Raw genomic sequence first — 15,443 nt, 5'->3', positions numbered from 1 at the left:
TCAAACCCATGCAGGATGACTTAAGTCAGTGTCAGGGGAGAATTTAATCTGTGAAACTGAACTGGATCTTTCTGAGATACCAACTTGCTTGTGATACAAGGACATTCCCTTTAGTGAGATTAAGAAACATATCTACCACAGACTGATCTAAGGGCCATGCTTTACAGAATCAAACACTGATTTAGATTGGTTAATACAACCTACAGATTGAAATCAGCCCTGTGGAGGTCTAAGTAGCTGCTGCCATGCTGTCTGGAATAGTGGGGGGGTGGGGGTGGTGATGTGGAACAGGAGAGGTCTGGTAGAGCTTTAGGATGTTTCTACATCCGAGCAGGCATTGGAAAAGAGCTTTAGGATGATGCTGCATCCAAGCAGGCATTGGGAAAAAGTAAGAGCATTTAGACAGCCTGTGATTGTGCTAAGCACCCCCTTAGTCAGAAAAGAATCTTAAAACTGGGATGCAGTCCAGTTCAAGTTGCACTGTACAGACAAACAGCACTTTTCTGCCCTTTTTCTAATTAAGTAAGTGTAGATACAATTCAGTAAAAGCAACAGGAGCAGATGCATGTGAGTCACAGGCAAACTCCAAATTATACATATGATATATATTTTGATGTCAATGCAAAATAACTTGTCTCTTGCATGCCATCTTTCCTAATTCAGGGAAAACAGTGCTGCTGTCTCTTTGTAAATGCATAGACGTACAGCAGAAGTCCACTGCTGGCAAGGGTGAATTAAATTGGAGAGTGGTGCAAATCCAGAGCAGAAATTGGTTTTTAGGCTTGGAAAAGAAAGCTTATTCTGAAATAATGTTGCTCTTACAATTAGTTGTTTCCCCCACTTATCACTGTATGTCTGACTAAAGTTAGATTATTGCACATTCTGGAAAAGTGGAGACAAAATTTATGACATTTGGCAGTGTGCTGAAACATTTTTCTACAAACAACCAGAGTAGAATATGCTTTATTTTTCTTATTTGCTGAATTGGTATGAAAGTCACAAACCACAAATATCTCACACACACACACACAAAAGGACAGAACAAAAAAAGACAGAAGTGAAAAGCTTCCTGCCTTGCTGCAGAAGCACCTTCTGTCATAAAATTTAGTTTGCCTAAAATGTGGAGGCTGACGAGTACAAGAACATCCCAATCAATTAACTTCCTGAATAACATCTTGTGAGAAATCTGCTGCTAGGTCTAACTAAGGACAAGAAGACAAAAATGCTTTATTATTTGTTGTGAGACTGGTAAGAAACAGGGACATAGACTGTATGCCTGCCACAGATGGAGAAAAATCCATTCTGCATCTTTAATGAAGTCTTTACTTGGCATCATCTTTTTAAAGGCAGTATTGGGGGCTCTGGTGTTTCAGGTGCAAAAACCGAATGAAGACTGTGTAGTTCTAAATGTAAGGCAAAGTTTTGATTGAAATTGGGTGAATAGAATAGAATAAACCAGGTTGGAAGAGACCGGCAAGATCATCACGTCCAACCCATCATCCAACACCACCTAATCAACTAAACCATGGCACCAAGCACCCCATCAAGTCTCCTCCAATGATGGCGACTCCACCACCTCCCTGGGCAGCCCATTCCAATGGGCAATCACTCTCTCTGTGAAGAATTCCTTCCTAACATCTAGTCTAAACCTCCCCTGGTGCAGCTTGAGACTGTGTCCTCTTGTTCTGGTGCTGGTTGCCTGGGAGAAGAGACCAGCCCCTGCCTGTCTACAACTTCCCTTAGGTAGTTGTAGAAAGCAGTAAGGTCTCCCCTGAGCCTCCTCTTCTCTCTAACTTTCTCCCTGGAAATGGTTTTGTTGTGTTCTTTGGTTTTTTTTCCATTGCAGCTCTTTAGTGACTCTGCCATCTTCTCCTTGGTTCTACAATTTATGGTCACCTTTAACAGTAGTGAATAAAGAACAAAGCTGTATACCTTTAGCACTTAATATGAATGTGTAAATCCTCTTGAGCAGACAGTTATAATCTTATTACATCATTGCTTATTTAGGGATACCAGGATCTTTACTGCTTTTCTTGGTTTCTGTGCAAGAAACTAATCCATCATTTCTTCAATGGACTATTCTGTAATGTGCACTTAAGCTGCAGCACTAGCTTGGTGCAGCAGTGAGTCTTTCCACCAAATGTGCCTTCCTGTGAAGCAGGACATTGCCAGCATTCATGCATCCACCCATGCATCTGGTCCCACTTCGCCTGATGTGCTCAGGTCAAGGGGTCACCACTTCCTCAGGAGATGGATGCTACTACTAGAAAACAAGCTGTGGCCTGTTGCTTCCAAAAGAAAACGAGCTGGAGTGAGCTGGGAACCAGATGCTTTTCTTCAGATAGGGTACTAGATAAGACACTGAAGCAGGTGAATAAGTAGTGAGGAGGATGGAGATAGTAGTAGAACATGCTGGTTAGAATTGATGTAACATGAGGTGGGAAACCAGTCAGGAATATGATTTTGTTCTTATACTGATATAATCCTAAAAATTGATATTCTTATGTTGGAGTAAGAACATGCAACTGTGATTTAAAAAAAATCGTCCAGGGTTTATTCCCACGTAGAAGACTCTTGTGTCAGGTAGTATGACTGATGTAGAAAGGGGACTAAGGATCAAGAATTAGGAAGATGCATAAGGTTGACATGGAGAGGATGGCAAAGCTTGGATCAGAGCATAGTGAGACATTAAAAGGGATTGCCCTCTTTAGGAATGAGGATTAAATGCTTTTTCTGAATTTCTCATTTGGGGTGATATTTTCAAGCCTGTAATGTATGATTTTCCCCTCTCAATTAGTTTCAAGTAATCTGAAAGCCATGGATTGGTTCTGCAGCAGTGGTCCAGAGAGAAAGTGGGGTTTGAGTGGGGAGAAAAAGTAAATGCTCAAATTGCCAGAGAACCAGTAGCCCCCGTGGTTTTGTGCCTCAAGTCTATATGTGAGAGCTCTCTTAAATGGCTGCGCTAAACAGCCTGCTGTAGCTGTAACAGCTAATCCTCCAGTTCCCTGCAGTGTCTCTTGACAGCACTTAAAATGCTGTTCTGTAGGTTTACTCTGGTTGCTGTGCTGATTAAAACAGATTTAATGAACAGCTTTGAAGTCACTATTGAAAGGCTGTATTGAGGGAGGAGGCTTGCTATGTAGCAGTGTGGTTGTTAACACTGCAGATTAGAATTCAAATATGTTCATATTTGGAATACTTATTAAATACTGAAAAAAAGCCACTGAAGCCCTTTAACAGAAAAGATTTCAGTATTCTGCAAACCATCATTATAAATGCACTTGCAAATGTTTATCATAATCTCCTGGAAAGCAATGTGCAGTCTGAAAACAAAATAACTCTCTTAAGCTCTCCTTTTAATTTATTTTTTTTTTGTATGAAGTTTTTCTATGCTTTGTGTAGAAAATGACAACTTTCCCTTAAGTGCTGTGACAAGGCTGTCATTTACTTAGGAAAAACCTGGGTGCTGTTAGATGTGAACAATTTTCAGCACTAAATCTGGAGTAAAAGTCTTGTGATGGAAGTGTCATTTTGTTGAATTGGACACTTGTGAGCCTGAGACGTTTCCCTGATGGTTTAGCATTGGCTGTGCTTTCACTGTTTGCTTTGAAGTAACTTCTCATAGCAACTCATAATTTTATATTCTAACATACTCAGCTTAATATTTGAAATTTGAATGGATGTTTCAAGCTTCTGTTCAGCAGAAGGATCAGAAATGCATTTTGTGAAATGAAAGGCTTCAAAGTAAAAAAATTCCCTCAACCTGCAAAAGCGACTTCCATAAACATCTAGTGAAGGAGCACTCTAATTGCAGTCAGCAGTTAATCAGCAATGCGTATATTGATGAACTTAAAACATTTTGTATGGTATTTTTCACTAATTCTATCGTGCAAAGAACATGCAGTTCAAATAATTTGAAACAGGGGTGGGGGCGAGCACCAACTAATCCCATCTGTTCCCTCTTACTCTGTAAACCAGTTCTTCCAGCTCTGAAAGGTCAGTGGTACTCATTTACCAGGATGTGGAGCTGCTCTGTTAAGTAGGGAGTTGGTGCTTTTGGCAAAGATCCCTGTACAAACTGCGAAATTTTACATGTTTTAGGCTTTTGAGTTTTGCACTGCAGTTCAACTGATTTTTTTTTACCCTACTCTGACTTCCACGTTTGTTATTAAACTCTTGGAAAGTTCACGCTCTTCAAAATGAGTGTCTCTTGTTATTTGCACTGTAAGGTAACCTCGTGTCATTTCAACTCCTTTTCAGGACTCAATTACATTTTCTCTAGTATCCTAAGAGCTGTTCTTATTTCCCTCTAGGAGACAGACGAACAGAAACGCCACAAAATTGCCAATGAACTTCTGCAAACAGAAAAAGCCTACGTTAGCCGACTTGACCTCCTAGACGGGGTATATTTTCTTGAATTTGATTTTAATTTTCTTGCCTTGATTTCACTTGGGTGGCTAGGATTAAGAGTGTGTATAAAATACATGAGAAGTCAGTTTTGCTGACTTTTCCAGACAGTCGTTTGCTTTCACCTATGCTTATATTTTAAGAGCACTACTTTTTTTCTTTTATTCCCCCCCTTTCCCCCCCTTTCCGGATATTCATGAAGTATGCTCTGTGTGTGTAGATGTCACCATAAGCAATAGCAGCACATGCTGGTAGGCTGTCCAAGAAAATAGACAGGCAACTGTTTCTTGTCTTCTGGTGAATTGGAGAAGGATATTATTTTATAATGCTGAAACCACCTACCCCCTAGAAAATTACTGAAATCATTCACATCTGAGCCACCTAATCAGAACTTTTCTTTAGTGTCAATAAACCACAGAAGATGGCCATTTTAAACTGTATATCCCCTATTTTCCCTGCTGTATCTTTAGTCTAAATATTGAAATGAATGGAAATTACTCTTCCTGCAAGGAAAGAGTAGAATTCCTGTGCTCTGTAATGTCTTGGTTACTTTTTCATTTATATCCATTTTACCTGGATACTTACAGCTTAGCATTGCCTTGATCCTTGGTATATCTGTCAGACATTGCTGTTTAAATTTCTCAGGTCTAATGCACAGGTCTTGTAGAAATAGTTGATGAAAAGTAAAGTCTCAGCTGACAGAATAATTGTTCAGACTGCTTGGAAATCAAAGTCCTCAAGATAGTGGATTTACCTAGCAGATCCACAGATATGGTGTGTTTCAAAAGACAAAGTATTGCAAAAAAAAGAAAAAGGAGCTTTGTTTTAGAGAAGTTTAAAAATACAGGAAAAGGTTTACTTCATACATAGCTTTTTTTTCTGATGAGTAATGTTTATAGAATCATAGAATCAATAAGGTTGGAAAAGATCTCAAAGATCATCAAGTCCAACCTGTCACTACAGACCTCATGACTATTAAACCATAGCACCAAGTGCCACATCCAATCCCCTCTTGAACACCTCCGGGGATGGTGACTCCACCACCTCCTGGGCAGCGCATTCCAGTGGCTAACAACTCTCTCTGTGAAGAACTTTCTCCTCACTTTGAGCCTAAACCTCCCCTGGTGCAGCTTGAGACTGTGTCCTCTTCTTCTGGTGCTGGTTGCCTAGGAGAAGAGACCAACCCCCTCCTGGCTACAACCTCCTTTCAGGTAGTTGTAGACAGAATTAAGGTCTCTCCTGAGCTTCCTGTTTTCCAGGCTAAATAATTCCAGCTCCCTCAGCCTCTCCTCATAGGGCTTGTGCTCGAGCCCTCTCACCAGCCTTGTTGCCCTTCTCTATACACATAGAATTATTTTCCTTGATGCAGTCATAATTTTGTTACTTTTATTCCTCTTTTCTAAATATTAACTGGACAGAATTCTGAAAATTGAATTTCAAGCACAGCTGCAGAAATTGCTGATAATGAGAGGAAAGCAGAGGACTGGGAAGGGACTTTTCCATTTCTAAACTTGGTGAAAGAGTTACATAACCTTTACAGTCCTCAATGTAACTTGTCAAAATTATCTAACTTTCCCCTTGGAAATCTAGTCAAGTGAGCATGTTTTAAAGTTTATGTGAAAGTGTATGGCTGCTTTCGTCCTTTTAAGACACTTTGCTGTCTCAATTGGGATTATCAAAGTTCCTGTCTTCACACTCCCTTTCCAAGCCCTTACTCAAACTTCTGAAAGCCTTTGTAGGGAGATGCAGTCTGTTCGAGCATCGGAGAGGGAGATAAAGGGACCATAGTCCACAAATACTGTTTTGTTATGTGTGTCTCTAGCTATTTCATAGCTGTATCTAGTCAGATAGAACCCACTGATAAGAAAGTTTTGGGTTGGGTTGTTCATATATTTTTGGTGGGTGTTGGGTTTTTTTTTTTTTTAATCTATCTGGTTAGTTGTTTGTTTTATAGAGTCTGTAGTAAAGTCTGATCAGAACTGTGTCCCTTTTGTGTTTTACATGTCGTGCAGACCACTCATAGTTTGTCAGCGACTTGCAAGGAGAGTGGTTAGGCTAACGGTGATCAGACATTATGCCAATTGAAAAGAAAGCAAGAGTGGAAAATATGACTGGAAGACTGGGAAAGCTGAGATGATCTAGCAGTTTAAACAGACAGGATGCCTGGAGTCAATCCAAAATGGCACTGCTTCAGTTTGGCTTTCTTTCTGTTAGCTCTGCCTGGCTCACAAGAAAATAAGTGGGATATAAGGAGAGAAGCTTTTAACTTCTGGTGAGGGAAAGAGATTAAATGAGTTTGTCATCACCTATGTTACTGAACTATCTTGTCTCAGTTGGAGTAGGAGGGGTGGGTAGGTGGTTTTCCCCTGATTAAAGATAATAGGCTGATAGGCTTGGGCTCTTTTTCTGTATTGCAGGTATTCTATTCCAGACTCCTTGAGGAAGCAAACAGAGGTTCATTTCCAGCTGAAGTGATTAACAAAATATTTTCTAATATTTCATCGATAAATGCTTTCCACAGTAAATTCTTACTTCCAGAACTTGAGAAAAGAATGCAAGAATGGTAAGAGGTGACTCACTGGTTAATATACTACTAAAACTGTGTCTGTAGAAGCACTGTCACAGGGTTGAGGTAGGGAAGGTGCCTTCATAATGAAGTGTTCCTGGCCCAGGAAGTACCGTGGGTAGGAGAACATCTGCTCTTCCACTCTTCATCAGGATCTGACTCAATAGAGGAGTTGCATCATTTGCTCAAAATAAAGGACATGTATCTTGCTGAAGCCAGGGAGATTACTCATGATTAAATGCATCACTGAATTAGGGCTTCAAACTGAAGTAATAGCCTACCTGATGAATTCATGGCACAGAATATAAAATTGAGATAAATTTTTTGGTGTTACTGTTGTAGCACAGTAATCTTTGTCATCGTTGCTTGGTTTACTGTGGTTTGGTTTTCTGTTTGAAATAAAAATCCATATCAGGCATATTTTGGGGATGTTTTTCCTCCAGCTTCTCTTGACTTCTATTAGGAGCAAACAAGAAGGCTAGCTGAGGCATAAATATACTTTGTAATCAACACTTGAAGATATTGTAGTGTCTTTATCCTGCCTTTGTGTACAGGATTCAAGAAATATTAAAATATAGCCATGTACTTTTGGTCTCTTTTACATAATTGTAATTTAAACAAATTAAATGTCCCAAACCATGGCTGCTTCCCTACATTATTTGGGAAAAGGGGTCACCTCATTTAAAAAATAATACAGTTACTTCATCCAGTTGTTTCAGCACATTTTGGCTCCTGTATTCCATGTTAGCTAGGGCTCATGATGAGCAACACAATGGTTTGTCCATATATCATTTCCAGTTACACTTTCCTATAGCTCCTTAATTGTCAAAAATTACACTTGAAAATGAGTACTCCTGTATTTTTTGTGATGTGGACAAAAACCTCAGACAACATGGCAGAGCTACAGGCAACAGCTACATGTCTCCTGACTGTGCAAGATGATTCCCTTTAAAAATGATGATTCTTTAAAACAAAATATTTACCATGCACAAACACTTGGTAGCTTTCTATAGAAGTAAAGTCTACAGTCTGCAAGAAAGTAAATAAGTGTAAGTATTGTGAAATATAGGAAAGGTTATACCTCACCTTATGTTGCTTGCTGAATCACTGTGTAAGGTACACCCACCACTTTCTTCTAATCAACTGAAAAAAATCTGACAGGAAATAGAAATGCCTGGATTAAAATAGAGAGCATACTCAAGAGAAGTGGAGTTTAAAAAGTAGCTTACACTACGTTCCATCAGTGTTATATATCTATGTGAAATTAAATTTGTGACAGCCTTAAAATTTTGCTCTCCACACTTCATAGAGCACAGAAGATGGATTACACTACATTATGCATTTGCAAAATGCTAAATCACTAATACTGTGTGTATAACTATATGGCTTGAAAGATTGAAAAGCACTTTTGCAGATGAGCTTGGACTATTGATGTCAAACTAATAAATTTCTTCCTAAGGATATTTTGTTTCTTACATTGCTTGGAAACAAACTTCATGCTGTATCTGAGGACCTGTTTAAATATCCTTAAAACAGTATGCTTTTGGGAGGAGTTAGAAAAAATGCTGCAGCTGAAGAGAACTATCTCTGATCATTGCTGATAAAACCTGGGTAACTTTCTCTCCCCATTGCTGGCCAATGAAATTGTCTGGCACAACAGCTTCTGCTAGGCACAGAGCTTACTTTCCTCAGCAGTTCCCCTAATTAGGCATAGAAAATACTTAAGAATGTTTTATTGGTAGGTTTATGCACTTCTGTTATTACTTAGCTTCCAATAAAAGTAGCCAGATAAAAATTTTTGACACTTTACCTTAGTTGTGGTTTGTTTTGAAAAGTAGTTTTGAAACTGGGGAGGCAGATCAGAAACAAATTCTTCTTTCTTAGAAGAAAAAAAACCCAGTGTGAAACTAAGCTTATTGGGTAGGAATTAAGTTGGCTGGTAGTTTCATTTTGAATGAGTTGAGCAACAGCTGCAGTTAAGTATCTTTTACAACATATGGCTTGAAAACACCGGAAACAGCCTTGTTGCAATACGTTTCCCATGAGAAGAGCATTACAGAGCATAACAGTGATCCCCCATCAAACAAAATGCTTACCTAACTCTCTTTTGTACCTGAGGATGACCAAAAGGAGATACCTAGGGAAGGATATAAGAGCAGTGCATGATAGCTTCTGGGGCAGGATGGGGGGCAGGTTGTTAAAGAAGTTCTTTCACTCTTTCAACAAAATGTTTGGATCTATCAGTTGCAGAGCTGACCTACTCCCATGATTTCTTCTGCTCTAAAAAGGCAACTTTCAGTTTTGTTGAATGCCTGTTAGCTTGTATGTGGGAAGAGAAAACTGTTGTTCTGCAGTCGCTTTTGCTGTGCTGTGATTTGACAGACCAGTGCTTAGTTCTCTTGCTGTGATGGCAGTTTTGAATGCAATGCCACAAGTCATGATTTATAAGTCACCTATTTAATATTAGAGTTTTTGGAATGCAAAGGTGAATACCATTGTGGTTTGATAACACAGAAACATGAGGTGTTTCTGTACCTATATTACAATGGGAGGTCCTATTTCTTGATGCTTATACCCTTCTGTAGTTGCCAGGCCTAACAGTAGGTCAGGCATCTGCCAGGTTTTACACTGGTACCGTCTGCTCCTCTGGAGGCAGCTGGAGCTTGACCAACCTTTGCCAGTCTTGGCAATATTCACTATTCAAATAACTTGTCCCTGCCACTCAGCTTTTCTCGTGGAGAATTAGTATGTTGGAGTAAGCTGCCAAAGTAATTGCAGTAAATTAGTTCACTTTGGACCACTACCACAACATTGATTTCAGACTCTTGGAGATATTGAGGTTCCCAATCTGTCCTTGAAAATGAAATGTGAAATGTTTTCTATTGTAGTTCTTGGAGATGCATGTATGCCACGTGCACATGGAGCAAGCCTTTCTGTCAGCTTTATTTTAACATTCTGTTTTACTTGAAGATATTATCAGTAATTCAGACAGATGTGTTAGGAATTTCTCACAAAATACTGGAATCTAAGGGATTATCTTTACTTCACATGTTTTTTTTGTTTGTTTGTTTTTTAGATAAATAATCATAAGTTGTAAATACATGTATTTTATAAGGTACAGAAGGAAAGCTATACAGTATAGATTTAGTCCTCAAACAAACCCACAGATTAGGTATTTAGATGGTAAAGCATGGTCGAAAGAATCACAGAATGGTAGGGTTTAGAAGAGGAGATAATGCAATTTTAAGGAGCTGCAAATGAAATAAATTAGGCCATATTTTGTAAACAGCACCTTTCAAGTTTTTCATTACATTATTTCTTTAGTGCTTTGCATAACCTATAATGCATCATCAAAGAGGATCCAGCGCTCTGTGTGAATTCTGGCCATTTTCTATGGTTACTCCCTATGAGGCAATTCCAAACACAAGGATTCTCTATTAAACTCTTCAAATAGCTTTATAACCTTGTGTGACTTTTTTTCTTTCCTGTTTGTTCTGAGATTCCACCCTCTTGCTTTGCAGGACTGCCACCCCTAGAATTGGAGATATTCTGCAAAAGTTAGCTCCTTTCCTCAAGATGTATGGAGAGTATGTGAAGAATTTTGATAATGCAATGGAGCTGGTGAAAACGTGGACTGAACGGTCACCTCAATTCAAATTCATTATTCAAGACATCCAGGTAATGGGAAGAATAACATAGATACAAACACATACGAAAATACATAGGTTAAAAAAAGGTTAAAGAGAAAATTAAATACCAAAATTCCTAGAACTAAGGCTTGTTTGTATCTGCCTCACACATTCTGTTTCTTCTTTGCCCTCCACTTGGGCACAAATACACATACAAATCCAGACTTTTCAGTGCAACATAGAGGACTAAAGTAGAAAGGCTGATACATGAGAAGACTAAAACAATACAGTAGATACACAGAGAATACTGTTTTAGGATTAAGTGACTTACCAGTGCAGCTGTAGATCCTTGTATTGAATCCATAAGTACTGTTGGCTCACAAGTAGTGCCATTATGCAGAGCACTGTGCTTTGGAAGTTAGTTATATAATTCTAAACACTGAGCCACAAAAGGCTTAACAGTCAAGCAATGCACCATTCTTTGCAAAGGTGCTTTTTATACCCTCTACTGCTCCCTGTAGGTTTGGCAGGTATGTGTCTTCCTACTGCAGACTAAGCATCTGGAAAGAGTAAGGTATTTATACTTAAACATTGCTGTTCTGTAGAGTCTTTTGATTTTAATCCATGGAAGGCAGCTATGTGCATTTGAATGTAATAATTTAAATACATCTATGATTATGGAAATGAATATGCATCTTAAAACACTGCCTAGTTTACATTATGAATGAAGCTCAGAGAAAACATCCCCATAGATGGGTAAAATAGACCTTTGTGCCCACGCAAGTGGCTTTTTCTAATACATGATCGTGAACTGTTCTTCTTAATTCAATAGGAATTCTCTTGTCTGAGTTATTACAAACCTCATCTGAAATACATTGGAGTTTGAAAGGTTATTTTTTGGTAGGACTTTTATTTATGAATTGGATAGTTGGGAAAGTTTTTACAATTGCTTTCAGGAAAGAACTTCAAATTATTTGGATTTGTAGAGTAGTTTTAATTTCTTCCAGAAGGTCTATCACGCATGCTTCAAAATACATGATTTATGTTTCATCAGTCATAATTTTTATTTCACTGTATCATAATAACATTTTTGCCTGCTACATTGAAATATGTTTACAATTTTTTAGAAGGAAAAAGTGTGTGGAAATTTGACATTGCAACATCACATGCTAGAACCAGTACAACGCATTCCACGCTACGAGATGCTTCTAAAGGACTACCTAAGGAAATTGCCTCAGGATTCCCTAGACTGGAAAGATGCTGAAAGTAAATATCTTCTAGTAATTGAAATAGCTGAAATAAGATAGTTGTAAGAGGGTACTGTAAACTGAAGATATTTTCAGGAAAAATACAGTGAAGAAGTAAAATCCCTCTCAAAAGAATTCTAGAATTTCTTCAGTGGAGTTGTAGGATTCTTTGGAAAAAAATCTATTTTAATAGATGAAGTTAATACAAAAACTGTGAAGCCTTTAGTATTCACCTAGTTGAGCACATTAGTTTTGCTTGAGTTTTAGAATATTGCACAAGTTTTGATTTCTTTGCTGGTGATTGGTGGTTGTGGTGGTTTTCCTTTGTGGTTTTTTGTTTGTTTGCTTTTTTTTCCCTTGTTTCGTCGTTGTGTTTTGAGGGCTTTTTGTTGGTTTGTGTTGTCGGCATTTTGATTTGCTTTATGCACATTTGGAATGTATATTTGTTATTTATTGAAAAAAAGATGTGGAGTTAGGCTCATTCTTGCATTTTTAAGCAGCCAATTTTTTAACTTGCTCCTGTCTGTCTTCACACAAGAACAGTTCAAGATATTTTCACAGATTGTTCATAATTACTTTGCCAGATAAATTTTCAGAAATGTTTCACTGTTTACTTTATAATACATAATTAGGTGGAAATGAAGCTTTTTCATTTTACTTTTTTTCTTTTTCTTCCATCTAGAATCCCTGGAAATTATATCCACTGCAGCAAGTCACTCTAATAGTGCAATAAGAAAAATGGTAAATCATCCCTGTTTTCCTGTTCATTTTTTAATGTATTATATTGGAGTACTTGGTGAAGACAGGAGTATGAATTGCAAACCTTCCCTGGAATGGCAAAAAATGGGTTTCCTGTGTCTGAGTGATTGCTTCTACTTAATGCATTTATACAGCTCTGGGGAATGATAGACAAAATTTGGCATTGCACCTAATTCTGTCACGTGGAAGATAGGAGAGAGTGGCTCAAGCAGCTGACACTACGCTGGACTCATAACCTTGTTTAATTTGTTTCCGTTAGTTAAGGATAATGTTTATGAAGAGTATTTACTGTTTCTCTACCTTTACTGGGCTGGCGTGATAGGTACTTCATTATGTAGTGAGATATTTTGGACAAGAAATAATGCAGGCTGTATATGTAACTGCATTTTTCAAATTACCAGAGATAACATTTCTAAAAGTACTTGTTATTGAATCACTTGTTACTTGAATCACTCGTATGGTTGAGGACACACACTGCATATAGGGGTTGGGGTTTTCTTTGTTTTTTCCAAAGCTAGCAATCTCCAGACTTACACAAACTCCCCTAGTTTCACTTAAACATGCTTTGTGCTTTTAATGAATGAGTGTTATAACTATTTTCACTGTAAAGGAGAATCTAAAGAAATTGTTAGAGATATACGAGATGCTGGGGGAAGAGGAAGACATAGTGAACCCTTCAAATGAACTGATAAAAGAAGGACAGATCCTGAAACTTGCTGCTCGCAATACCTCTGCTCAAGAGCGGTATCTTTTCCTGGTAAGTATGGTGGCCTATATTTGCAGCAGTGTCTGTGTACCTTTCTAGACTTGGACTACCAAAGAGAGTGGGAAATCTTCTGCTTGTTGTGAATGTCTTTCCACTAAAAATACACCATTTAGAACAGAATACGTGGTTTTAAATAAACGGAACAAATGCCTAGCAATTCATATGGAAGCAGCTCCTAGAGCATGAGAACTTTGACATTCTCATGAAACTGAAATGCAGAAGCTTAGTATTTCAGTCCTGATAGGTGTATGTTGGGGTACCCAGACTGTCTTGTGGTCCTGTGGGAGGTTGTTATCCTGGCAGGTCATCCACTTGTCAGGTGCCTGCATCTTGTCTTGGAACCAATGAACTATAGCCATGCTCCCTCACAAATCCCTTGGAAAAGGTTTGTAGTTCATTGCTTCCCTTTGCTTATAAGCATTGCATGCCTTCTGGTCAATAAAGACCAGTAACAGGTTAAGGCACAACTCTTGCTTATCTATCTTTCAAACAAAAGAAGTCCTTGAATAGTGAGACCTCAAATGAGGCTAGACTGCTGATTAAAATTATGTGCTGGTCATATGAGAGGTGACACATTCAAATGTGCTCTATCAGTGATACAGACTGGGCAACAGGCTAGACAAGCTTTCTGTGAAATAGGATTTAACTGAAGTGAGTTTCTTTTTTCAATAATTAATTTTGAGAAAAATGAGGGGGAAAATGGGAAAATTAAACTATAGAACTGATTTAATAACTACTTCAAGACTTGGGCTTTAGACATTTAAGCATTATTAAAGATTAGAACTTTAAACAGAGTATATCTTTGTCTTGGTGATGTATGATTTTTATTCCTGTCATACTGAGGTTTTCAGTGAATAAAAGCTCTAAGAAATGTTCTTCTGTCTTGGAGAGGAGATAAATTATGTCCTCAAATAATGCTAGTTACAATGTCTATAAAACCACGTGATTTTGGTACAGGGAAAATATAAATGTGTACACTCAAGAGAAGAGTTCTTGCTCTGCATTTTAGAGTAGGTCTTTCATAACTGGGGCATAAGAGTGTGTTTTCATAACAAAAATGTAAAATACTCACTCTGACCAGTGTAAAATATCCAGTCTGACTATAGTTAATAATAAATGCTATGGAGACAGCTGCATATGCAGAGCAATTATTCTCATATTCAGTCAAGCTGTCCTTTAGTCTTATTTCTAAAGAAGTAAGGAAAATAAGTTGTCTTGCCCTAGAGCTTTGGTCGTCTTGTATATTAACTGAGCAGGAAAGAACCTGCTTTCTTGTCCATGAAGTCTAGCTCTGAGATACTGCCCAGCTCTCAGTAGAAACAGTGGCCATGTCTGCATTTTTGTTAATGCAAAGCCATGTGTATGTTTATCCACCAGTTTAACAACATGTTGCTCTACTGCGTCCCCAAATTCAGCCTGGTAGGATCAAAGTTCTCAGTTCGAACCAGGGTTGGCATAGATGGTATGAAGATAATAGAAACTCATAATGAAGAATATCCACACACCTTTCAAGTGTCTGGAAAAGAGAGAACGCTGGAGTTGCAGGCCAGGTAAGTTGTCTTTTTATTTAGGTTTTGAAGGGTTGAATAGACACGTACAACAGAGCAGACTAAAAGATATTGAGAAGGCTGGGCTTCATCTTAATCACAGAATCACCAAGGTTGGAAGAGGCCTCAAAGATCATCAAGTCCAACCCATCACCACAGACCTCATGACTAAACCATGGCACCAAGGGCCATGTCCAGTCCCCTCTTGAACACCTGCAGGGATGGTGATTTCACCACCTCCTTGGGCAGTATCAGTGTTTAAAAAATAATCTAGACTGCCAAAATCATAAATTGTCAGTCCAAGAACCTCTTGGAATAGATGATGTATCTCTAACATATAGTGCAGAAATACCTAAGACAGCTGTGATTGTGCTAGCTGGAAAACTGAAAGCCATGTACCTAACCCATGCAAAGGCAACCTGTCTGACTTGAGTGTTCTGGGACACTGAGTGTGCTGATGTCTGGGCAGAGCTGCTGTCTCTAGTATCTGCGTCATCTTGGTAGAAATGAGTCTGCTCACCT

The 15,443-nt window shown here is 38.4% G+C and overlaps 1 protein-coding gene across 1 annotated transcript in view; it reads left to right on the top strand.

The window, feature by feature from the left end:
- The window catches only part of FGD4 (FYVE, RhoGEF and PH domain containing 4), a 41,911-nt gene that overhangs the window by 20,099 nt on the left and 6,369 nt on the right, over positions 1 to 15,443 (top strand). Inside the window, exons 5-11 of the mRNA XM_009899642.2 lie at positions 4,314 to 4,403; positions 6,825 to 6,970; positions 10,495 to 10,651; positions 11,730 to 11,868; positions 12,532 to 12,590; positions 13,219 to 13,365; positions 14,752 to 14,924. Coding sequence (XP_009897944.2) covers positions 4,314 to 4,403; positions 6,825 to 6,970; positions 10,495 to 10,651; positions 11,730 to 11,868; positions 12,532 to 12,590; positions 13,219 to 13,365; positions 14,752 to 14,924 — 911 coding nt within the window. The remainder of the gene's footprint in view (positions 1 to 4,313; positions 4,404 to 6,824; positions 6,971 to 10,494; positions 10,652 to 11,729; positions 11,869 to 12,531; positions 12,591 to 13,218; positions 13,366 to 14,751; positions 14,925 to 15,443) is intronic.

Source organism: Dryobates pubescens, chromosome 15 (genome assembly GCF_014839835.1).
Source record: "Dryobates pubescens isolate bDryPub1 chromosome 15, bDryPub1.pri, whole genome shotgun sequence".
NCBI lineage: Eukaryota > Metazoa > Chordata > Aves > Piciformes > Picidae > Dryobates > Dryobates pubescens.
The sequence above is the reverse complement of the archived record's forward strand: the minus strand, read 5'-3'. Positions and strand labels throughout refer to the sequence as shown.